This window comes from Coenobita brevimanus, chromosome 24 (genome assembly GCF_032717465.1).
Source record: "Coenobita brevimanus isolate Jiangsu-jjx chromosome 24, ASM3271746v2, whole genome shotgun sequence".
Taxonomy (NCBI): Eukaryota; Metazoa; Arthropoda; class Malacostraca; order Decapoda; family Coenobitidae; genus Coenobita; species Coenobita brevimanus.
In genome coordinates, this window is record NC_136977.1 from 5,322,028 (window position 1) to 5,348,974 (window position 26,947).

The following is a 26,947-nucleotide window of genomic DNA, read 5'->3' on the forward strand; positions in this document are numbered from 1 at the left end:
TGGCTTGTAATGGAGTAGCAGGAGAAAATGATAACGGGAAGTGACCAAAGGATATGTGTCAGAAGAGGAGGTTGTGCTTTTGTAACTCGTATTTCAAACACAAAGATGCACATAAATATACATGGTATAGAGGGAACAGGGATTGTGTTGAAAGAAGCCTGATTAATAACATGCTTGTAGAGAGGTCGATGATGGGAATGGTTGCTGATATGAGGGCCGTGAGAGGACGATGTGGAGGTTTGTCAGATCATATGATTGTGGTATGCAAGATCAAGCTGAGAGGAGTGAGGTGGATCAGGAGAGAGAGGAAGAGTCAGGGAGAAAGACTGCAAGTTGAGAAGCTGAGGATCAAAGAAATGGCAGATGATTACAGGACCAGAGTAGAGGAGGAGTTAGAATCAATGAATTGGAATGAAATGGATCTAGACAGCCTGTGGAATGCATATAGGGATTGCTTAGTTAGGAATGCTAAAGCGGTGTGTGGTGTGGCAAGAGTAACAACAAAGAAGAAAGGTACAGCATGGTGGGATGAGGAGGTTAAGAGAGTGATGGCAGAAAAGAGGAAGAACTGGCTAAAGTGGTTACAGGACAGAGGTTCAGTTGAAATAAGAACTGAATATACTGAGAGCAAGAAGCACGTAAAGAGACTAATGAAGAGGAAAAATAAGGTGGTAAATGATGATCTAGGAAGAAAAATGAATGCGAACTACTCTGAAAATAGGAAGTTATTCTGGAAAGAGGTGCAGAAATGTAGAAGTGAAAGCGGAAAGAAATGTGGTGGTGTGAAGGATGTAGGTGGTAGATTATTAACCCATGGGGATGAAGTAAGGACCAGATGGGAAGAATATTTTGAAAGCCTGATGAATGGGAATAGAAAGAGCAGAGCGGCTGTAAACATGATTGGTTTTGGGGGTGTGCAGAGAAGGAATGCAATACTAGGAGACGTGACACTCGCACAGGTGAAGAGTGCTGTGAAGCGGCTGAAAAATGCGAAAGCAGCTGGTGTTGATAAGGTGTATGCAGAGATGCTTAAGTGTAATGGAGAGAGTAGAATTAAGGGCTTGTTGGAGATATGTAAGAAGGCATGGATGAGTGAAACTGTGCCTGCAGAGTGGAAAAAGGCTGTGATTGTACCCCGGTACAAAAAATAAAGGTGAGCGAAGTGAGTGCAAGAATTACCGTGGCATAACTTTATTTAGTGTGGTAGGGAAGGTATATGGAGAATTATTATAAAGTGAGAGAGGTATCAGAAGTCCTAGTGAGTGCTGAACAGATGGCTTTAGGAGTGGCAGAGGATGTGTGGATCAAATATTTGCAGTGGGACGGATAGCAGAGAAGGCTTGTGACAAGGACCATAAGGTGTTTATGGCATTCGTGGGTCTGGAAAAAGCATATGACAAAGTGGACAGTGAAGGATTGTGGAAAGTTTTGCACATGTACTGTGTAGTTGGCAAGCTGCTAGGTGCCGTGAGGAGACTTTATGATGGTAGTGAAGCATGTGTAAGGGTTAATGGGCATCAGTGGGGTGTACGACAAGGTTGTGTGATGTCCCTATGGTTGTTCAATATATATATGGATGGGGTGATGAGAGAAGTAAAAACATGAGTAATGGAGAGAGGGATGGCGTTGGTAATGAATGGTGATAGATGGAATCTCTCAAATTTGTTGCATACTGATGAAGCAGTACTGCTTGCTTCTTTTTTTTTTTTTTTTTTTTTTTTTTTTTTTTGACAAAAACTTGGTACGCTAGTGCAGAGTTTTGCTGAGGTCTGTGAGCATTGTGCCTTGAGAGTAAATGTAGAAAAAAGTAAAGTGATGGTTATTGAGAGAGAAGGTGACTCCCAGTGCGATGTTACAGTGAATGGAGTGAGACTGGAATTGGTGAGAGGGTTCAAATACCTGGGAACAGTAACAGAAAAGAGAGGAAAATGTGCAAAAGAAGTTGAAAGTAGATTGACACAAGGAAGAAAAGTAGCTGGTCCAATGAAGGCCTTGATAAGAAACAGGGTTTAAATGCTGCAGCTGCATGAGGCTTACATGAAGGAGTGATAGTGCCAACTTTAACATATGGACTATGGTGTGGCAAAAATAAAAAGTCAAGAGTAAGAGCAGTGGAGATGGGACTGCTGAGGAATGTATGTGGAGTACAGAGGTTGGATAGGTTACGAAATAATATGATTCGTGAAAGGTGTGGCGTGAGGAAGTCGGTGGACACCAGAATTGAAGAGAGTTTACTGAGATGGTATGGTCATGTGGAGAGAATTGGTAACAATAGAGTGGTGAAAAAGGTATATCTGAGCGAATTTAAAGGAGGGAGGAGGCGAGGTAGGCCAAGGAGAAGGTGGAGAGATGTGGTGGATGAGTGCGGGAGGAAGAGAGGTTTGGAAGTCGGTGAGGCTTGGGAACTGACAAGAGATCGGGCTGGCTGGAAGAATGTTGTGAGGAGAAGTGCATGGTCAGGGATTTGACACCCCTTTTTAACATGACAGTGTCCGGATTGACTCAATCGGACACGTTTATGTGAAGCCACAGAACATTGTGCATGTTTTTGACGTATCCGATAGAGCCAGGATACCGGGGGCTTGAATGTTGAGTGAATGGAAGCCAGGCCCATTGGATTGGGCAAATTTGGGCTGTCTGGACATTGCCAATCCTCACCCTGCCCTAGGGTGGGAAAGGAGGTCCCAATGATGATGATGATATTCTCATATTAGCAAGCAGTGTATACATGCTCTGTACCTTTTCGTTGATGTGGTTAACCGGAGATAGTCTGTTATTGATAATCTCTCCTAGGTCCTTCTCCACCTCTGATATGTGTAGGGTTTAACTTCCTAGCTTATAATCCCAGTCTGGTCTTTTTCCTCTTTACTAAACTTAGTTACAGTACATGGGATTTGTCCACACTGAATACCATTTGCCATCTGTTGCTCCATCGTTGAAGCTTATTTAATTCTTCTTGTAGCTTTCTGCAAGAGTCTGTGTTTGTAATTTTCCTTTGTATTTTTACATCATCAGCAAACATATTTAGATAGCTTCCATTTCCATAGTTGCCGTCAGTGTCATTTATATACTGTATACCAGAAACATAATTGGTGCCAGTACTGAGCACTGTGGAACTCTGCTGGTCACTTCTCACCATAATGAGTAATTTCCCCTTAGTACAGTTCTCATTTCCCTTTTTCTGAGAAAGTCTTGCATTCAACAGTACAGATTATCTTGGATTCCTCCTTGATGGGACAGTTTCCATAAAAGTCTTTGGTGCGGTACTCTGTCAAATGCTTTCTTGAAATCTAAATAGATACTACTGGGAGGTTCCAAAGATACGAGCAGTTGGGTTCCATTTGGCATAGTCGTATAATGAATTCTCATATAACAAAACACTTAACTAATGGTAAAATATTGGTTGGGTTCAAGGCCCCATCAAAGGCAAGTTTTCAAGCTAAAATATACGATACCAAATGCAACAAACATATCTATATTACTGAACTGTAGAGAAAGCATCTTGAAAGAGCAAATAGTACTGTATGCAAATAACATGACTGCACATTAATTAAACACATAAAACATGCATAACACTCATCTATAGGTGATAATGTTGCATTGGAGGTGGGAAGCTGGCGGTCGCCAGCTGAGCAGCATTGTCGGATTCCCAAACCCATATTACCTTACCTGGCACATTAAAATTATTGCCTTTTGATCAAAATTATCACACTCATAAACAAAGGCATTCTTTCACATAAATTGGTAATTACTGTGGAATTAATATATTTGTATGTGGAGTGATCAGTTAATGTTACTGAATTTAACTGTTAAGTACCTGCCAGATTATAATACTGGTTATCATAAGAGTTACTAAATCCTACTGTTGTAGTAGTGTTACAGTAGACTTGTTAATTTTGCAATCCTCGATTTATTTTTCAGATTATGAAATTAGGAAAGTCATCACATTATCGCATGCATGCTATCGCATATCGCAAAGTGTACCAAATTATTGCATTTTGCGATAATTATCGCAAGTCTAGCAATGCTGCAGCTGAGCAGTCCTGCTACTTCTCTCCGAGGTTGAGAGAAAACGGCAGTGACTGCGTTTGCTGGGATAACTGATCCTCCCACCTCGCCCCAGACTGAATGTCGTGTCATTTGATTTTCGAGATCGTATAATGAAAATAGTCCCTAATCTACCCAGATTGTATCATTGGTTTCTTGAATATCAAGTGGTCGTATAACGGGACCTCCCTGTATCTACTGATCCTTCTCTTTTTCTGTAGTGTTTGTGCAACTCTGTCATAGTAGCTTAATAGATTAGTAACACAAGATTTTCTGTTTCTAAAACTGAACTGTCTGTGGCCAGAATTAGGATCCAAGTAAGATGGAGAAATAGAAGAAGGGAAAAACGAGAGGAAGGAGTAGTTGCAAGGAGAGTGGAAAGGTTACAAGAGGATGAGAAAAAGGCAGAGCATAAGAGAGAAGTGGAGGAACGATTGGGCAAATATGAATTGGAGCAGATGGGGGACGTGGAAGGTGTGTGCAGGATATTTACAGAAGAAATATGTGCAGCATGTGATGTGGTTTGTGGGAGGAAGAGAAGACAGAGGGGGGTGCAAGGAACAGCGTAGTGGACTGAAGAGGTGGAACAGGCTGTGGCACAAAAGAAGAAAGCATACAATGAATGGATGAGAAATAGGGGCGTGGAAGAAGTTGAGAGGCGGAAGAGAGAGTTATATGTAGAAAGAAAGAGAGAGGTGAAAAGATTAGTAAGAGAGAGTAAGAAGAGAGTGGATGAGGAATTTAGAAGGAATTTGAGTGTAAAGTGGAGGGACTAAGAAAATGTTCTGGAAAGAGGTGAAGAGAGTAAGACAGGGTGGAAGTGAGGTTAGCAGGGGAGTGAAAGATAAAAATGGTAGATTACTAGTGGAGAAGGGAGAAAAAGCGAGCAGATGGAGAGAACACTTTATGGAATTGTTGAACATACAGGATGGAAGTAATGCGAGTATAAGTGGCTGGGAGAAGGAGGGAGGTGAGAAGACAGGAAGAAATCAGTAGGATAGAAGTTGTGGAAGCAATGAAGAAAGTGAAATTGGGGAAATCCCCAGGAATTGATGGAGTGTGTGGTGAAATGCTGAAGCATGGGGGATAGTAGTAGAATGGATGTGGAAGATGTGCAGATTGGCCTGGGAGGAAGGTAGAGTCCCGGAGGATTGGAAGTCAGGTATAATTATTCCCTTGTACAAAGGAAAAGGGGAAAAAGAAGTGTGTGGTAATCATAGGGGCATTTGTCTTCTTAGTATAATAGGAAAAGTGTATGGTAGAATACTTATTGACAGAGTTAGAGAAAGAACAGAGGAATTAGTTGGAGAAGAACGAGGGAGACTTTAGGAAGGGAAGAGGTTGTGTAGATCAGATATTCATTCTTAGATCTTCAGTGGAAAAGTTTCTAGAGAAGGGAAAGAAGCTATGTGCGGCTTTCATGGATTTGGAGAAAGCATATGACAGGGTGGATAGACAAGGATTGTGGAAAGTATTAAGAATATATGGAGTAGATGGGAAGTTGTTGAATGCTGTGAAGAGTATGTATGATGGTGCTAAGGTTGCAGTGCGTGTGGATGGTGAACTAAGTGAATTTTTCTCTGTGAAGGTTGGGTTGAAACAGGGATGTGTCATGTCTCCATGGTTGTTCAATCTGTACCTGGATGGGGTAATGAAAGAGGTACAAGGTAGGGTAGTGGATGTTGGAGTGGCCCTGGTGAGAGAGGATAGTGTTTGGAAACTCCCTGTACTGTTGTTTACAGATGATACTGTGTTGTTGAGTGAAGATGAAGGGGAGCTGCAAGGCTTGGTGGATGAGTTTGGGAGAGTGTATAAGAAACGGAATATAAAGGTGAATGTAGGGAAGAGTAAAATGATGGTCTTTGAGAGAGGTGAAGTCAGTGAATGTACAGCAAGGTTGGATGGTGAGGAATTGGAAAATGTGAGTACGTTTAAGTACTTGGGTTGTGTGATGAGTGAGGATGGAGGTTTGGTGGGTGAAGTGCTTGAAAGGGTACAGCAGGGAAGAAAGGTTGCTGGTTCCTTGCAAGCAGTGATAAGAAACAGGGAAGTGAGCATGGAAGTGAAAAAGTTACTACATGACTATTCTGATACCAACTCTAACGTATGGAAGTGAAGCTTGGACGTTGTTGGAAGGACACAAGTCAAGAGTGAGATTAGTGGAAATGAGTTATTTAAGAGGAGCCTGTGGAGTCACATGGAGAGACAGGCTGATGAATGAGGATATAAAGGAGCATTATGGTGTGGATGTGGATGTGATAGGAAGCGTTATGAGGAACACACTGAGGTGGGTTGGCCATGTGGAAAGGATGGAGGGTGAAAGACTGACAAAGAGAGTGTATGTTAGTGAGGTGGAGGGAGGAAGAGGGAGGGGGAGGCTGAGGATGAGATGGAGGGATGGGGTGGAGAGGTATATGAGAGAGGGGGATGTGAGTTTGGAGCAGGGCAGTGAAATGACGGGGGACAGGGTGACATGGAGGCGATTTGTTTGTGACCACCCCAAACGGGATTGAGGCGTCTGGCAATAGATCGATTTTCTAGTATCTTCGTTACCATGCTGGTCAGTAGTTCAGTGGATTTTGTCTGTTTCCTGTCTTGAATAGGGGAACAATGTTTGCATTCTTCCAAATTCTGTATCAGGTAGTTTACCTTGACTTAAGGAATCCATGAATATTGAATATATTGGTCTGCTTAACTCTTCTGCACATTAATGTAGCACCCAGCCTGAAATTTCGTCAGGACCATTTGCTTTTCCCTTGCCTAGTTTGCTCAACTCTTCCTGTACCTCTTGTTCCGTTATTTGTATATCTGGTAAGGCATGGGCATGCATTTTCCTTAACATCTCTCTCAAAATTACTTTTGTCTGTAAAAACTGATTGAAATTTTTTGTTAAATAATTTACAAATGTCTTCTTCTTGGATATAGATTATCTCCTCATTCATGATGGACTATTTTATCATTATCTTTGGTTTTGCTTTGGATGTACCTGTAAAAAGGCTTCAGTTGATCACTACTTTTATTTATAATGAACTCCTCAAACTGTCTTTGAGCTTCTTTCCTTATCCTTGTATACTCATTTCTTGCCTGTTTATTGTTGTTATGTGCCCTCTCACTATTGTGTCTTCTGTATCTATTCCATAGCAAGTTTCTTTTCTTATTTTATTTTTTTACATTCTTTGTTAAACCACTTCTTTATCCTCATTTCTGTGTCTTTGTGCTGAGGGATATAATTTTTGACTCCTTTTTCATAAAATTAACAGAATTTTCTTTATACAACATTTATAGCTTGTCCTCTAAGCTCCTTTTCCCAATTATTTCTAAGATGTACTTCTTTAGGTCATGATAGTTGCCCTTTTCATAGTATAGGCTCTTTTTGTAACTTTCATTACTGCCAACTGTATTATATGCAATCCTGAAGTTGCAATTTAATATTGCATGGTCGCTTTTGCCGAATGGAGGTGGTACATTATGTTGTCAGTATCATTATCGTGCCTAGTAAATTTAAGATCTAATAATGATGGATCATCTAGTCCTCTTTTTCTGGTGTTTCTCTTTACATGATGTGTTAGGAAAAACTCCTGTACAATATTGAGGAGCTTTTGATCCTAGCAGCTTTCACAGCCTCTTACATTTAAAGTACGTATTCCAATTTATATTTGTATTGAAATCTCCAGTTAATATAATTCTTTCATATTTGTCTACCATTCTATGTAGTAGGGCTTTTAAACTCTGAATTGTTCTTTCTGCCAGGTCTTCACATTCACCCCTTTCCCAGGTGTTTGTTTTGGGTGGCATTTACCGGCATAAATTTGCCATCATTATTTGCCCTTTAGATGTGTTGCTCTCTACTCCAGTTAATTCTGCTTGTGGGGGAATTTCTGGTTCTATCTCTTTGACTTGTAGATTTTACATTGCTAATATAACTCCTCCTCCTTTTGTCAGATTTCTGTCTCTTCTCCTTATGTTACATTCCTCAGAGTTTACGATGTCATTTGATATCCTTGGGATTAATTTTGTTTCATTAAGGCAAATAATATGAAGTTCCTTTTCTTTGGTATAGTCTTGTATCTCTAATAATTTGGATACCATTTCATCCATGTTTGAGTACATAATCTTAATCATGTTGTTTACGTTTCTGACATATTTTGAGTCTATTGCCTTCCTTTTTTTTTTTTTTTTTTTTTTTTTTTTTTTTTTAAGTCCTTGTTGGTTATGTACCACTGTCTTACTTGTAATCCCACTACTTTGTAAGAAAAATTTATTCTTCTCTTCCTCTGATCTTTCCTCATTTTTTGTTTTTGCTTCTTCCCTCTTCTCCTTTATTAATCCCTATTCCTTCTGAGTTAGGCATCTTTTTATCCATACTTTTTCAAATTCCTCTTTTTCCCTGAGTTTGTTAGCATTTTTTAATATTTCCTTTACAGTGTTCACACTTTGGAAGGTTACTTTGAGGGGCCTTGACTTATTTCTCTCATATTTTTGTAGCCATTTGTGGGCCTCTGTATCTTTATCAGATATATCCTCTGATACTTCCATCAATTTGTTTATTATGTTTACCATTGATCAGATATATCCTCTGATACTTCCATCAATATGTTTATTATGTTTACCATAAGCGGTAGGTGGGGGCAGTCACCATCCACTCACTTGATGTATTGCTGCTTTGGATGTCTGCCCTTTCCTTTCTTTCATCCTTCCTCTTCTGTCTTTCTTTCCTTCATTCTTTCCTCTTCCTTCTGCCTATGGGTGACTGTACACTGAGTGAAAAGCCAAGTGGTTTCCTGTACACCAGGAAACCATTTACTATGCTGGGTGGTAACCATAAAACCAAATTATGGTGCCTAGTGGTTTAGTGGGTAATTCAAGTCCTCTATTCAGATTGAGCCTGGGTTGGTTTATTTCCAAGGAGTGGTTGGGGTTTATTGCTCATGTAATGCCACTCAGGGATGAGTGAGGCTGGTTACTCTCATCTTAAATGTCAGTACTAACTTGCCTAGCCCTGGGTTCCCATGTTCCTCATGGGATGACATTGGAGTGGATGATGGATGAATGAATGGATATTTACCATCACCTATTTGTCTCTCGAGATTGTTTTTTTATGTCTTCATCAATACTAGTGATTACTATTGTTTTACTGATCTCTGCTGATTCTTTGACCAGTTTTGGATTGTTTTTTATGATTTCTTTCACTTCATTTATTATGCCTTCTACGTTTGTTTCAAAATCTTTCTTTACTTTCACCATTTCAGCATACACAGTTTGTACTTCATCTCTGCAATATCTCAACATGTCATTCAGCTGGGAAATCCATTCTTCAGTATCACTGCTTGCTTCCCTTATTGTCTCTTTAACATTTTTGAACTCCTCCATCATACTCTCATGGTTGACAACCATACTCGCCATTTCACTAGTCTTCCTTCTCAGAGAAACTACCTCAACTGACAGCTCATCTTTTTTTTTTTTTTTTTTTTTTTTTTTTTTTTACTAAGTTTTCATTTTCTTTTGCATGTGTAGTTCCTTTTTAATTTCATCTATTTACATTTGAAATATATTTTCCAGTTTATTCAGTTCTCTACTATTTTATTATATATTTCCATTTCAACCAGTTCTGGGTAGAAATCATTATGCTGTTGTCAGCCTTTATCCCTTCTCTTAACACCATCCATAGTCACTTTTCCAGAGATAGTACTCATCATGCAGAAGGATAGTTCTTACTTAGAAAGATAACTTTTACTTTAAAATTGGCATCTCCCTGCTTCCCATCTGGCAATAATGACAACACCCACCTGATGTTTACGTTGTATCAGCTGATTCCTAATGCACTGACTTTGGATGTACAGTATTCATTTATTTGGACAACACTTTTTGCTTATACATGCTCTGCTATATTAGAATATCACTTAATTTAGCCTAGTACAGATCTTGACTCATATAAAGATAATATTAGGTGTGGCCAGTAGCGGCCAGCAGTGGCCAGTGTGGAACATAGTGACTTGCGTCCCCTCTCAGCCCTCTCGCCAGTATGTGTGTGTGTGTGTGTATGTGTGTGTGTACTATATTTTTTTGCTTTTTTTTTTTCAGTGCTGGGATCATGCTGACAAAGTTTGCAATTGAAGTAGGGTTGATTGGTGTAGTCCTGACATATGGACTCTTGGCAGGACTTGGCATATCCTTATCGTACGCAACCCCCCTTGCTTGTGGTATGAAGGTAATGCTTGCTCTTGATTGTTAAAAATCTGATTTATTGACTGTAATAGTATCTTCTAGAATATTGCACTTATACTGTAAGCTTTTATACTGATTGCAGTATGTGCATGCATTTGAAGAAACTTTATGTTTAGTATGAATGCATTTTAACCATTATACTGTAGTTTAATTTTGCATGAGTACATCAGTAATCTGACTGACTGGACATGCTGTTTTTGAGTCTTATTTTAGATATTGCTGCCAACTGAGAGGTCTGCTTAAGTCATTGAATAACTCATAAATATGCAGCATAATTCTGTATACCTTTCCATTGCTGTACTTGTGCATTTAGAAAGATTATTGTGTGTAATACCATGTGAGAAATAATGATATTGTACTTTATCAGGAGTTCACAGACACTGCAATGTGAAGCAAACAGCAATAGTGAGAAGAAAAGATACTTTTAGACTTGCAAGAAGAAATGTGGAAGACAGAGCAGGAAGTATTGAATTTGTTGATGAACTTTTGCTCATGATGGTACATCCATGGTAGCAATCAACAAAGATATACATTACAGTGTTCTTGGATGTCCAACATTTGTTCTTGTGATGGGGAAACAAAAATAGGATAATATTGATCATTATCAGTTATTGTATAGTGCTTCTGAATTGCAGTACAAGCATATTTTTTCATTGTTTCAGTGGTACCCAAAACAGAAAGGTGTGATTAATGGGTTGATTGTAGCTGGCTTTGGCCTGGGTGCACTTGGCTCCACCACCTTCCAGACACACTACCTCAACCCACACAACAGTCTTCCAGATGTTTCAGGGTTAGTGATTGTTCACCAAGCAGTTCAGATTTCCTAACATACCTCAGTTTGTCTGATATATCTTTTGTGTATGTTTGCCTCTGTGTGGTTGTTTGCTTGTTTGTGTGTTTGTTTTCCAAGTGTAGTGTGCTCATAGGCTATGTGAATAAGTGTATGCAGGCATTGCAGTACTGTAAGTGTTTTACAAATAATGTTATTTTATACTGAACCTTTTCATTCATACAGCTTGCAGATACTGAAATTAAAGTTCCACCATTCAGTTGAGTTGTGGCATCTTCTATAAAAATGCGGTTTGGTTTCTTTGCAGATATTTCACTGAAATGAACATTTTGGATAAAGTTCCATCTTTATTCATTGTTCTGGGCCTTATCTTCCTTGTTATGCAGTATATTGGTTGTTTGCTTATCAACAAGCCATCTGATGAGGAAATGAAGGTAGGACTCATGTGTCATAGTTTCATGTCTGTTTGATCAGTTAGGAAATGGAAATTAATTTATCCCATTTGCAAAGAATTTACAACACTTTTTTTAGTTTGGTTATGTACTGTTTTGTTACTGACTATTCCATGAATTTATAACAGTACCATATACTTGATAGAGGGAATTCTTGAATTATTTATCTGTATAATTGTGGTAGGGCTTTGCAGCAGTGATTGTTGCATGATAAGTATCAACTATCCCAATACTTTATATCGATTATTTAATGAGCATTATGCTATATATGCATTCAGTCTTGAAGGGCACTTAACAGAGTGCATATTTCTGCCAGTAAGTGGTTCATATTTCAGTACTGTATTTATTGAAAATAAGTTTTTGTTAAAGAGTACAGTAGTGCATATTTCTGCCAGTAAGTGGTTCATATTTCAGTACTGTATTTATTGAAAATATGTTTTTGTAAAAGAGTACAGTAGTGTTAATGAAAGTCTTGAAGTCTTTCAGTGTGATAATATCTTTTTCTGGTTTACCATATTTGCTGGTGTATAAGGCCAATCTGTGTATAAGACTATCCCCAATATTTCCATACAAAATGTGGGTCTAGAGGTATACTTTGTGCATAAGATGAGCCCTAACTCTTTAGACACCGGGCGCTTGGTTTATCACTCTTCTAACTGACCAGTGAAATGATACTATAAACACCTTGCTAAACAACACAGCCTTTGGATAGGCTTTACCTTAAACCAGCTTTTTTGGGTTTTACAGGCTATCTACATAGCATACGATATCTAAATGGGTTAAACAGTTAATATTCCAGTATTAACTCATACTGTATTAAAAACTTAAATCATGGTAACGTAAATTTTATACAATAGATTAAAAGAAAGTTACATTTTATTAAAGTCATTACATTAACTGTCATTGATTAAAAACCTTCAAAAATCAATGTCATCCTTATCTGACATCATCAGTTCATCAGATTCATCCTGTGTTAAACTTGCATTTCTTCGTCATAAGGATCAAACTCTGAATTCAAAGGTGTAGCTTTGGCATCAGCTTCCTCCTTCTCATCCAACGTGTCATCTTCCCTCCCATCCACTGAATTGGATGTTACACATTTCATGAAAGAGTTGATGACTTTCCACAGAAATATCATTCCATGTCTTGATAATAAAATCACATAGCACATCCAGATCTGGAGCATACATATTCCCACCTTTTATATACAACTTTTTATCACTGATTATCCACTCATTCTATTGCTCACAGTTATTCAGACATACATTAAGTGGTTGTAGGACTGAAGTTAATCCACCAGTAATAACAGCACTGTCACTGTTGTTTATCATTGAGCCCTGCTTCAGATCTGGTAACCCTGTGCTCGGTGGCAAACAACCCACTACCCAGCCCGATGCTTTCATACTGAGATACATGCCGGTGTTAGTAGCGTGGGCTCAACAGGTTACTCACCTTACTTTTGTCCTCATGGCTGTATCCATGGAGATATTTTTATAAAAATTTGCCTTCATATAGAGAACAAGTTGTGCCATTTCAAGAGTAAGGTAATAATTTTGGTTCTGAAATCATTATTGTCATTTTTGTTTTCATTTTCACTTTTGAAGGCTCCAACATGCTTCCATTCGTCAGCCTTGGTCACCTAATGGCGGCTTTCCATGCTGCTCAGTCTCTGGCAGCTTCCATATTTAGTCCCTTGACCCTGAGGTCACACTCAGTGCCCTCGTCTCAGGTCTTCTTCGGTCTGCCTTTCACTACCCTACCCCCAACATTAACACTTCTCACTCTCTGCTTCCAGTTATCATCCCCCATCCTCTCCACTTGTCCAAACCATCTCAATCTACCTCTCCTCATCACAACACCAATACACTCCAGTCCCATCCTACCTCTGAACTTTTCCGTCATAAACCTAGCCCCCCCAGGCCTTGCACTCAAGGACGCACTTGACATCCACCTAATCATTGCCATTTCTGTACGTTTGAGCCTGCGAATATCCTCTTCCTTTGCTGCCCAGGACTCACTACCATACAGCATTACACTCCTAACACATACCGCATACAGAGATCCATTAGTACGGAAGGAGAGCCCTGTCAATGTCAGGAGAGGCAGCAGGTCCCTGAACTTCTTCCAGCCACTCCTCACTCTAGCTACGGAGCCAGCTCCTTCCCCACCTCCAGAACATAACATGACTCTCAAATAACAAAACTCTTCCACACACTTAGGAGACTCACCAAAAAGTTCAATCCTTTCATGCCTGGCAATATCCACATGCTTTCCTGGACACACCACGCACATGAAATCAGCATTATCTTGCAGTCTGTCTCTAATACCATTACATCTCTTATGCACCCACTTATCACAAACACTGCCCAAGATGGAATTACTTCCCACACCCTTGTGACTGATCGCACATGGCCACTCTCCCTCTTCTTTGACAATACCACCCCCAGCCCTAAATACCATCACTTTTGTTTTGTCTGCATTTATGCATAAGCCCTTGTGCCCCATACCATCTCTCCACTTTCTAAATCTTTCCTCTGCTTCCCATTCATTTTCTGCTATCAAAACCAAATAATCAGCATACAACATCTCCCACGGTAGTCCATTTCTGTACTCACATGAGAGGGCTTCAAGTACCATTATAAACAACATGGGGCTCAAGACTGACCCTTGATGCACACCAACATTCACGGAAAACTTATCACTCAAATCTCCATTCACCCTTACCTGGATGTGAGCACCCACATACATGGCCGGCCATAATGACCCTAACCAGTCACTCCTCGATCACAAACTTCCTCATTGCCCACTTCACCACCTCTCTGGGGACTCTGTCAAAGGCCTTCTCCAAATCAACAAAAACAAAGTACAGGTCCCTTTTCTTTCTTATGTATTTTTCCTGGAGCTGTCAAACAATGAATGTGGCATCAGTGGTTCCCCTGCTTTGCTTAAACCTAAACTGCATCTCATCAATATTCACACTTTCTCTAATCATACCTTCTGTTATCTGGTCTAAAAGCTTTATGCCTCTATAATATCCTCATTCGGGGCATCACCCTTCCTGTTGTACACATTTACAATTACACTTTTCAGCTAATCATCTGGGACGACACACTCACATATAATCGTATTTATCATGTCAGCGACTAACCTCACTTCTATATATCCTGAGTCTTTCAGCATTTCAGCAGTCAACCCAGACATCTGCTGCCTTCCACATCTGCATCCTGCCTATTGCCCCACTCACAGTTTCAACATCAATCAAAAGCCAAGGGCCAACCATTGGATCTGGTGGCTCCAAACCCTCCCTGTCCCAGTCAAACTCCTCATTCAACAACTTGCTGTAATGCTTTCTCCATGTGTCTTTAATATCCCCACTGTTCACCACTACCCTTCCTTCATCATTCCTTACACACTGCCCACCTATGATATCCCGATTATCCCTCTTCATCTGATTTGCCACCTTAAAAATCATATTCGTCCCTTCCACACTATTTAGGTTATCAAGTAAAATTCTCTGACTCAGACTTTGCCCTGTAAATCTCTTTTCTAGCCCTGTGCTTGGCAGCTAAGTATTCCTCTTTGTTACCACTCTTCTTCCATTCCCGGAAAAGCCTTCTTTTCTCTTTAACTGTAGCTTCTACACCCTCATCCCACCACCAGGTCACCTTATGTCTTGTCCATCCACATACGGAATTAATAACTCTCAAGAGGTTGGTCTTGAGGGCTCTGTACTGTTCATTAGCACTTCTGTCCATGTCTCCCTGTTCAGCCACCACTCTCCTTATCTTGCTGTAGAAAAGCATCCCTTACTGCTTGGTTTTCCTCCTAGGTGCATAGGTCCTCTTTTTTTATCACCTGCTCCTTAAGCACCCTGTCACATATAAATAACTTGTGTTGCTACACACACTCCTCGTTCCTTATAACTTTAACATCCCTCACTAACCTCCTATCAGCCCTCATGACCAGGAAATTGTCTGTGTGGCTGCTGTTTCCCCCAGACTCTTACAAAATCAACCTGCTCTCTCTTTTCCTAAAATGTGTCTTGCACACAATCATGTTCAGTGCCTCCCCAAACTCGAGTATCCTTTCCCTTTCCTCATTTCTTGTACCACATACATATCCCCAATGTATTCCTTCATATCCTTGAGCTGCTTCACCTACGTGAGTTTTTAAATCCCCCCCTAATATTACAATCTCATCATCCCCCATAACACTTACTGCATGTATTAAGTCATCCCAAAGTCTATCCTTCTCAGCCTCATCCAAGCCTGCGTGTGGAGCATAGGCCAATATATTTGCAAACATCATCCCACCGAGCAAAATTTTCATTACTATTTTCTTGTCACTGTCATAACATTCATGACATAGTCCAGCCATTTCTCCCTGTGACACAAAAATACAAACTCTGTAAACTGTATCCAAAACTTTGTAAAAACCTTCATAATACTAATAGATTTCCACAGTTTCACATGAAATAGTGCTAGTAAATAGAGGTAAATAACTCTATAATTTAGAGTTACTTACTCCCAAAGAGGGAGAGGAGAATTCCTACTTTTGGGAGTTGGGGGCAGGGGGAATCATCAAAGATTTTCTAGCAAAAGTGTTAAATAGCCAGGAAGAGTTTGGGAACTTCTGGTCTAGGTGAAGGTGATGGTGTGGGGTGATGGTGTAGATTGTTTGGTACTGTACATTTGAGGCATGTTTGTGGTGGTTTTGACAGGCTTGGCAAGTCATTAGGGTTGATTGTAGGAAGGGTCCTGCCCTTAAGCCACCATTTTTCGCATAGGCTGTATATCTCCAACAGTGTGGATGACCATGATGCTGCTCCTAGTACTGCTGCATTAGCCATGTTATAGGCAAGCTAACTGTATATGGAAGGGCAGATGACAAGGGTAACACCTTACTTTTAACATGGCAGTCATTGGAATGCCTTATTTTCTCTTAAGTGTTGCAGCAGGGGCGCAGCCAGAAATATAATTTGGGGGGAGGGGTATAAACCTAGCCCCCCCCACGCCTCGCACTTAATGACGCACTGCACTATACACATTCTGTAGTTAAGAGTTCCACCAAGTTGGCTGTAGCTATTTATGCTGAAAAATTTCACTGAGAAATGTGCTTTTATCATGAAAGGCTTTGTCCACCTCTTGCATCATAAAAGGAACAGTTCCTGCTAATAGGACAGGTCCACCAATGATATACTGCCAAAAATCATCATCAGTATACAGTATATCATCACAAACTGGCCAGTTGCATTTCTCAGTTCCTCTCCTTTCAAAAAATTTCATTGTACAACTCTTGTTCCATACTTTTAACACTTAGCAATATATGCTTTTTTACCATAATCCACATCACAGTATTTTCTCTCTTTAGGGCATGCATGCAACCTGAAAATGAGAAATATCTACTTGTTGACGCCCAAAACCACCATTAATACAGCAAACTACAAAACATAGTAGTATATAATGCACGAAAAGTAGGTTTTTCCCTGAGATAATGACAAATTAAATTGTTGTCCCAACTCACCCTGGCATGGGTGCCCGGAGGGGGGGGCAGTTGCCTCCCCTTGGAATTCGACGGTTTCAGTTCTTGTTCAAGGATGATTGAGTGATTTGAGTTGATTCATGCATTCCGTCACTATGCATGTGATGTAACTCATGTAAGTATATGCCTATGCCTATTTGGAGTGTATGTATTTTGATATATTATAACCGCACATATATGTATAATTTATTTTGCCCCCCATCCTTACAAAAAAATCCAGCTGACGCCCCTGCACCCTGGGTAAAAAAAAAAAATCTTGAGGAGTCGGGACAGTTGTCTATTAATCCTTCAGCATTGCTCTGCTGTAAAAATGCATTTTCTGGATAAAGCACTAAACATAACAATTGAAGATTTCACCCACCAAAAAGTAGACCTTTAGCTCTAAAACTGACTGTGAAAGAGGAAAATTGGCAAAATATGTGTATTTTCAAAAATGGAAATTTTACGAAGATCAAAATGCTGCCCTTTCATATTTGCACGTTTTTCATGCATTAGGCTATTCGTGGTTCTATAGAAAACTAGTATTAACAACATTTGTAAAGCTGGGGCAGGGCAATTGAATGGGCATCATAAAAATGGAAATGACAACTCTCATGTGTGGGGAGGCTCCCCACTTACAGCTCTTCTCAGTAGGGTGGAGTCAAAGGCTTTTCATCTCATTAACTCTCCTCCTCTCACTGACTCCCTTCAACCTCTGTCTCTTCGCCGCACTGTTGCATCTTTATCTCTTTTCTATCACTACTTTAATTGTCACTTCTCCTCTGAAATGTCTGCATGCATTCTTCCACCTCTATGATGGACACGTACCACCCGTCTAGCATCAAATTCTCATCCCTTTTCTGTCCAACTCTCCAATGCAAGAGTTAACCGTTACTCCCAGTCCTTCATTTATGCAACAGGTCAACTCTGGAACTCTCCCTCTGCCTGTATTTCATGCTGCTATGATCTCCAGTCTTTCAAACGCAGTGTGTCCAGGCATCTCGAAATGAATGGATCTTGAATTTGACTCTCTCTTGTATTTTGTTTTACTCTTGGAGGGAGCTCTTAATGCAGGCTCATGGCCTTTGGTTCCTTCTTCCTCGCATTTAAAAAAAAAAAAAAAAAAAAAAAAAAAAAAAAAGGCATTGCAGTGCCCACTGTTCCAACTCACCCCGTGTCCCTGCACTGTCCCAACTCACCACACTCAATGCTAATGTCTGTGAAAATCCATCATATGTTAAATACTTCACTTAGTTCAGTGATGATTACTTCAGTGATGGTTGCCACTCTGGGCACAGGTAGCAATCTATCTATCTATTGCCAGACGCCTCAATCCCGTTTGGGGTGGCCACAAACAAATCGCCTCCAAGTCGCCCTGTCCCCTGCCATTTCACTCCCCTGCTCCCAACTCACACCCCCCTCTCTCATATACCTCTCCACCCCATCTCTCCATCTCATCCTCGGCCTCCCCCTCCCTCTTTCCCCCTCCACCTCACTCACATACACTCTCTTCGTCAGTCTTTCACCCTCCATCCTCTCCACATGGCCAAACCACCTCAGTGTGTTCCTCATAACGCTTCCTATCACATCCACATCAACACCACAACGCTCCTTTATATCCTCATTCGTCAGCCTGTCTCTCCATGTGACTCCACAGGCTCCTCTTAAATAACTCATTTCCACGGCTCTCACTCTTGACTTGTGTCCTTCCAACAACGTCCACGCTTCACTTCCGTACGTTAGGGTTGGTATCACAATACTGTCATGTAGTAACTTTTTCACTTCCATGCTCACTTCCCTGTTTCTTATCACTGCTTTCAAAGAACCAGCAACCTTTCTTCCCTGCTGTACCCTTTCAAGCACTTCACCCTCCAAACCTCCATCCTTACTCATCACACTACCCAAATACTTAAACGTACTCACATTTTCCAATTCCTCACCATCCAACCTCGCTGTACATTCACTGACTTCACCTCTCTCAAAGACCATCACTTTACTCTTCCCTACATTCACCTTTAGATTCCGTTTCCTACACCCTCTCTCAAACTCATCCACCAAGCCTGGCAGCTCTCCTTCGTCTTCACTCAACAACACGGTATCATCTGCAAACAACAGTACAGGGAGTTTCCAAACACTATCCTCTCTCACCAGGGCCACTCCAACATCCACTACCCTACCTTGTACCTCTTTTATTACCCCATCCATGTACAGATTGAACAACCATGGAGACATGACACATCCCTGTTTCAACCCAACTTTCAAAGAGAAAAATTCACTTAGTTCACCATCCACACGCACTGCAGCCTTCGCACCATCGTACATACTCTTCACAGCATTCAACAACTTCCCATCTATTCCATATATTCTAAACACTTTCCACAATCCTAGTCTATCCACCCTGTCATATGCTTTCTCCAAATCCATGAAAGCCGCATACAACTTCTTTCCCTTCTCTAGAAACTTTTCCACTAAAGATCTGAGAATGAATATCTGATCTACACAACCTCTTCCCTTCCTAAAGCCTCCCTGTTCTTCTCCAACTAATTTCTCTGTTCTTTCTCTAACTCTGTCAATAAGTATCCTACCATACACTTTTCCTATTATACTAAGAAGACAAATGCCCCTATGATTACCACACACTTCTTTTTCCCATTTTCCTTTGTACAAGGGAATCATTATACCTGACTTCCAATCCTCCGGGACTCTACCTTTCTCCCAGGCCAATCTGCACATCTTCCACATCCATTCTACTACTATCTCTCCCCCATGCTTCAACATTTCACCACACACTCCATCAATTCCTGGGGCTTTCCCTGATTTAACTTTCTTCATTGCTTCCACAACTTCTATCCTACTGATTTCTTCCTGTCTTCTCACCTCCCTCCTTCTCCCAGCCATTCCCCAGCCACTTATACTTGCATTACTTCCATCCTCCACGTTCAACAATTCCTTAAAGTGTTCTCTCCATCTGCTCACTTTTTCTCCCTTCTCCACTAGGTAGCTAAAGCCTGAAATATATCACAAGGAAAATCTTAGACATTCGTTGGCCTCCAGTTTCTGTGTGCACCTACACTTATGTAGAGCTCATGGCATGACATTATCATTTGTTATTATTACTGGCAGTAATAATATCCTCTACAATGTAATGCATTTGCTTAACAAAAACTTACCTTTTAGAACTTGAAGTCCAATATACTTGATTGCTGCTGCTGCTTCCGTTTCATAATAAAGTGATCCAGGGAAACCCATGGAATACGTCTTTTCACTTCTTGTCACAGTACAACGTGCAAGTAGCATAATTAGCAAGTTGTATGGACTAGTCACTGGTACAACACAATCTGATGAGAGATGACTGATGGTGCAGGCAGATGATGAGCGAGTGACACTCAGCTGATGGCAGGTAAACGTTGCCACAATAGTTTATTTTTCTTGCCAGTTCTGCCACATGTAGGCCTACATGCCCACAGGTACTCCTAACTAGTTAATTACGGTACATAAACCTATTAGTAGTGGAGTTTCCTGTTTTGAACATAATGCGTCATTAGGTACATAAAAAAAAAAAAATTGAAAATTTTGCAGAGCAGCACACGTTTCTTGCTTCCTTTCCTGCCTCCACTGTTCACCCATCTGGGTGCCAATGGCTCCCCGTACGTAAATTTGAATATCTGTCTTGCACCTAAAGTAAAGTAAGTCTTAAAAAGTATATGTTTATACAAGACTTTTTACTCAGAATTGCATATTTTTTCAGTCCTCCAAATACAGTAAGACCTCATTATAATGGACTAATTGGTGCCCAGACTATTCCGATAAATGTGAAATTCCGATAAAAGCGACATCCGGACTTCCCCTTGCTATCCTGGACTTTTTCCGATATATCAGACATTAGTCCAGATCACATGAACGGTTTTTAAACTGTTTTGACTACCACTGCAGGACTGTACTGTGTTATAACTTCACTACATTGATCAAATGGTATAATATGTATAATAACTCTGTACTGTACACTAATAAACATGTCTTTTATTTACCATATTATGGTGAATGTATCTGACGTGATCAGGCTGTCCGGACTGCTTCTGGCTTTATCGGACTTTTTCCAATATACAGTAATCCCTCTAATATCCGGACGCCCAATAACCGAACATCCCCACTAACCGAACCTTATCGTCCTGGGATCAAACATTCCCAAAATGGTCCGAAAATCCAAAAAAATTGGAAAAAAAATCGATTTTTTTTGCCGTCCGTAATTTGAACTTGCCGCGCGCGCCGCGTGAGAGCATTGTTTTGGTTCGTCATTCCTCCGACGTCCGATAGAGCGCCGCTGCATCCTCCCCACTTCCCGCCTGTCTCTCACCGCGACAAGACCTACGCTCTTCGTCATGGCTGCCCACGTGCTCGCTTTTGTGGTGGTGCCGTACTTGCAGCAAGGCCTCCTGCTGCTCTCTGCCCTACTCTTAGTGTGTGTGATGATGGCCCCGCCTCCTGAGAAAAGGAAGAGAGTGGTGTTGACTCTGGAGAAGAAACGGGAGATATTGGAGAAGGTTGATGCGGGTTGGTCTTCCTCTCGCATTCTCCGCGAGTTCAACCTGGCCCGGTCGACTTTGTTTGATATCAAGCGTTCCCGAGACAAGCTCATGCAGTACACGGCTGACTTCTCGTCGAGAAGCAAACGCAACGTGGAGAGGAAGGTTATGTTTACTCCCAAGTATGCAGAGATCGACCGCTCCACGTTGATTTGGTATCGACAGCAACGTGCAGCTGGTGTGATGGTACGTGGAACGGAGCTGAAGGCTGCTGCTGAGAAGTTTGCAAGGCTTCACGACGCCCTAGACTTCAAGGCATCCGAGGGTTGGCTCTTCGCGTTCAAGTTGCGACATGGCCTTACTAACCGTAAAGCACATGGCGAAGCATTGGACGCTAACGAGGATGGAGTGGACGAGTTTCGGCACAAGGTGAAAGGCTTGATCGACAGGGAGGGCCTCACTCTCGGTCAAGTCTATAACGCTGACGAAACTGGCCTATTCTATCGCTCGGTGCCAACGAACACTCTCGCCGATGAGACGGAGAAGCGTGTACCTGGCCGCAAGCTTTCTAAGGAACGGATATCTGCTTTGTGTTGTGCCAATGCTAACGGCATGCACCGGCTTAAGCCCGTTATTGTTGGCCGTGCAAAGCAGCCTCGGTGCCTTCGTGGGGTGATGGATGTCCTTCCTGTCGTATGGTACCATTCTTTGAAAGCATGGTTCACAGCTGTGATTTTCAAAGACTGGTTTCACCATCACTTCGTCAAGGAGGTCATACATTACCAGACGAAGACACTGGGAATTCCTCGCGACCAGGTAAAGGCTCTCCTTCTCCTCGACAATGCACCTGCCCACCCGTGTGACAAGGACTTGGTTGCTGAGAATGGCCGTATTAGGTGCATGTTTCTGCCACCTAATACGACTGCTCTCATTCAACCAATGGACCAAGGAGTGATCGTGGCAACAAAGCGCCTGTACCGTCGGAAGTTCCTGGACGAGGTGATGGTGGTTCTCGAGGACGAGGACGAGCGCAGGGAAGGACGTGACACTCGAGGCAAGCGGACTTTGGAAAACCTTCGCCGCTACAACATCAAGTCTGCGCTGTACAACTGGGCTAGTGCATGGAAGGAAGTCCCTGTGAAAACTCTTGAAAATGGTTGGTCTCGTCTGCTTCTCGGAACAGATGTGGAGTACGATTTCCTAGGGTTTGACGTGGATGACTTCCATGCACGGCTACATACGCACGGCGACGATGTTGATGTGGACGATGTTCGTGAGTGGTTGGACGACGACGAGGGCGATCCTGGGTATCAGACGTTGTCTGATATCGAGATCGCGTCTTCGGTTGCTGGTGTCAGTCCCGAACTTGAAGATTCCGACGACGAAGGCGATGATGATGCAGACTCCGCCCAGCAGGACACTACTCCAGCCATCCCCAAGCTGAGCGCACTCCGGGAACATCTAGAGTTCGTCCTAGACTACCTGGAACACCCGGACTGCGACAGGGAGATGGGGCCCTTGGGACTCGTGGAGGAAGTGCGTGCTTTCCGGCAGCGCATCATCAATCGCCAGAATCGTCGGTCCTTGCGTCAGTCAACGATTGACAGTTTTTCAGGCCCGTGACCCCCGCTGTGCCAAGCCCTGGTTCCACTCCGTTGCCTCCCCAAGACAGGCCCTCATGCTCCGAGCCACAGCCCAGCACATCAGCTACAGTGGAGTCACCGCTCGACGTGAGTTTGCGGCTGTCTTCAGAAGTCTTCTGTAGTCGGTACGCCATCACCACTACCCACCGATGCACCCCTTGGACGCCTGCCAGTGATACTCTCGGGCTCTGACAGTGAATAAACAGCAAGAACTTCTCCACTAGACCACACGGGAATTTTGAGTGTTGTGCAGTGAAAAAAAACGGTGTGTTGTGTTAAGGTTTTCAAGTTGGGAGAAAAGACTAAGTAGAAAAGAAATTTAACGTAACTAACCTTCTTTGTTTTGGCTTTGGAAACTTAAAAAAACTTGGGAAAAGTTAATGTGCAACACTTAAATTTAATGGAACATTATTTGGACTAAAGTGAACACTGTGAAAAGAACGGACTTCTGTGTGTTAGTGACTAAGTTCAGTGCAAGACTTCAGGAAGAGTGTAGTGCAAGTGCTTCAGGAAATCGTTCTTACTGTCAGAGTCCGAGAGGAGGCGGTTATTCATCGAGGTGGCCAGGGACTTGCTGTAAGTAGCCAAAATGTTTCATGTTGTACTATTTTCCATACTATATTTACCAGAATGTTTCATATTGTATTTTTTCCCATACTATACTTACCAGAAAGTGTCATACTGTACTTCTTTCCATACTAAACTTACCTCATGCATGTGCAGTAGGAATGTGTTTTTCAGAGTTCGGTTAGGTTCGGTTAGGTTAGGTTCGGTTAGAGTCCATAAGTACCAGAATGTTTATTAATGTATGAACATACTTCTAAACCCACATTTTATGTGTCTATTGCATTTATTTCAGTCATTTATGTGCCTTATTGGTGTGATTTGGGTGTTAAATAGGTGCTATGCATGTCCGGAGGGAGTTGTATAGGTGTTTCTCTGTGTTAGGGTCCGTAAGTACAAGTCCATAAGCTGGGGCCCAATATCCGGACAAAACCAATATCCGAACCTACCGATGGCTCTATTGATCCGGATATTGGAGTGATTACTGTATAGGAATTTATCCGGTAGCTCCTCGAGTCCGATAAAAGCGAATTCCGGTCTATTGAAGTCCGTTATATCGAGGTTTTACCGTATGTGACATACCGAGTATTACACCCTGGATTAAACAAGTATTCGACATTTAAGATTCACTGTCTATTCTTGAACACACGTAGAAATTTCGGGGGAGGCCCGGGCTTCCATGGGCCCCTGCCACTGGTTGCAAGAGCACTGTTTCAGTAATGTTTTAGTGCAGATGCTGTCAAACTGGGAGGGACAAGGAAAATCCAGCATATTACATATTAAGGTATAGAAGTCCTCACTTGACATTGTGCTATGTCGCAAGGTTGCTAAGGCTTTTGTTGTAGCCAGAAGTAAAAAGTATGTTGTGGATGGTTTGGTCTGTGGGATAGCACTGAGAGTTTTGAAGGAATTTACTTAACTGGATGCTTCAATAGTACTGTAATGTTTCTGCAAATGTGTTGTCCTTCTTCTTGATCCTTCCCATCCCATCTCATTCATTTTTACTATGAAATTGGGCTAGGATGATGATGACAGTAATGATGATGATATTTCAGTGTTATATTTATTATCCCATTGCTTTACCAATATGATGCACTTAAGAAACTCTGAGGGCTATGATAACCCAGTCAGAGGGAGTTGTATTGTTCTCATGGGTCATTCCACTCATCATAGCGATAACTGTGCTGGTCATTAAATTTCTTTGCCAGATATCCACTAGTGGCCTGATAAGTCTCGTGGAAGGACATACGGCATATATATCGTAAATGAATTTGTCTTAGTTCCTGTGGATATCTCTCTGCTTACTGTTATTATTATTATTGTATATATATGCACTTTTGCCATAGTGGCTGGCTCTTATATGATATATAGTGGAATAAAAATAGAATTTTGGCTTGGCCAAATAGAATTTGCCAGATACAGTAGTACTGTATATATAAATATCATACTGAGGTCTACCTCTGCAATGAGTGTTCTGATAGTGTCCTTTCACCACCATCTTGTGATGTCATTAAGTATCATGATTAAGTGAAACTTTAGTAACAGTGTAGAGACAAGCAAAAGAAACACAATTTTCTTGCCCCATATGTATGAGTATACAGTACAGTATGACCTCACTACAATGGAGTTCATTAGACCAGAATTCGCTTTTTTCGGAGTTGAGGAGTCGACCGGAATTACAGTATTTCTTATATGTCAGGAAAACTCCAAAAAAACTAGAAGCAGTTCGGACTGCCTAACCCCCTGCAGGGGCGGCCATAATGTCCACGCAGTTTGTGTGTTTGTGTGTTGGTTGGTGGTGGGCTGATGGCGTCACTATTGTTCCCCCATGCTCTGGCGTCAGTCTGACCCACATCATTTCCCCCCTTCCACATCATTCCCTGGAAGTCCCTGATATACTGCTCGAGGGTGACAAGTGTTAAGTGTGTCAGTCAGTCTATTGCCAGACACCATAATCCCATAAGGGGTGGCCATTTGACTTTGAGTTATTTGTTTTATGGTGAGAGGCACTAACCCTCCACCAAACCACTTGTTAACATGTAGGGAGCATGTATGGTTTGGTTATATGGTTACCACCCAGTGTTGTAAATGGTTTCTTGTCTTACAGGAAACATTTAGTTTGTCACTCAATGTAAAGCCACCTGTAAAGGAAAGAAAAGCAATAAGAAGTGACAGAAAAGGTGGGAGAAATAGGAAAAGAGGAGGGCAGGCACAGAAAAAGAATGATAAAGGCTAAGGAAGAAGTAGGTAGCACTACATCAGGTGAGTGGATGATGGTCGCCACCACCTACCACCAAGTGAAATACAGTAAAACCTCAATATAACGGACTCCAGTAGACCGGAATTTGCTTCTATCAGAATCAAGGAGTTACCAGACTAAGTTCCTATATATCAGAAATAGTCCGATAAAACCAGAAGCAGTCTGGACTGCCTGACCACTTCAGCCATGTTCACCACAATAAGGTAAATAAAAGACATGTTTATCAGTGTACAGTACAGTATTATTATATATATTATACCATTTGGTTAATGTGGTGAAGTTATAACACAGTACAGCACAGTACAGCAGTGGTAGTCAAAACAGTTTAAAAACCAATCGTGTGATCCGGACTAATGTTTGATACATCAGAAGAAGTCCAGGTTAGCAGGGGGAAGTCCGGATGTCGCATTCATTGGAATTTCTGGTACTTCGGAATGGCTTGGGCCCCAATTTGTCTGTTATAGTGAGGTTTTACTGTATACAAAGTGAATATCTTTAGTTTGTTAGATTGTAAATACGGTAAAACCTTGATATAACGGACTTCAGTAGACCAGAATATGCTTTTAACGGACTCAAGGAACTACCGGACTAAATTCCTATACATCAGAAAAAGTCTGATAAAGCCAGAAGCAGTCCGGACTGCCTGACCACTTCAGGTATGATCACCACAATTAGGTAAATAAAAGACGTGTTTATCAGTGTACAGTACAGTATTTTTATATATATTATACCATTTGATTAATATAGTGAGGTTATAACACAGTACAGAACCGCATTGATAGTCAAAACAGTTAAAGAACCGTTCATGCGATCCAGACTAATGTCTGATATGTATATATTGGAAAAAGTCTTGATTAGCAGGGGGAAGTCCGGATGTCGTTTTTATTGGAATTTCGTGTTTTTCGGAATGGCTTGTGCCCCAA

At 41.4% G+C, this 26,947-nt stretch overlaps 1 protein-coding gene across 3 annotated transcripts in view; it reads left to right on the forward strand.

The window, feature by feature from the left end:
- LOC145393474 (apicoplast pyruvate carrier 1-like) overlaps positions 1 to 26,947 on the forward strand; it is a 101,480-nt gene that overhangs the window by 25,483 nt on the left and 49,050 nt on the right. For all 3 annotated transcript variants that reach the window (XM_080267582.1, XM_080267580.1, XM_080267581.1), the window contains exons 4-6: positions 10,129 to 10,255; positions 10,935 to 11,062; positions 11,370 to 11,496. In XM_080267582.1, coding sequence (XP_080123708.1) covers positions 10,129 to 10,255; positions 10,935 to 11,062; positions 11,370 to 11,496 — 382 coding nt within the window. The remainder of the gene's footprint in view (positions 1 to 10,128; positions 10,256 to 10,934; positions 11,063 to 11,369; positions 11,497 to 26,947) is intronic.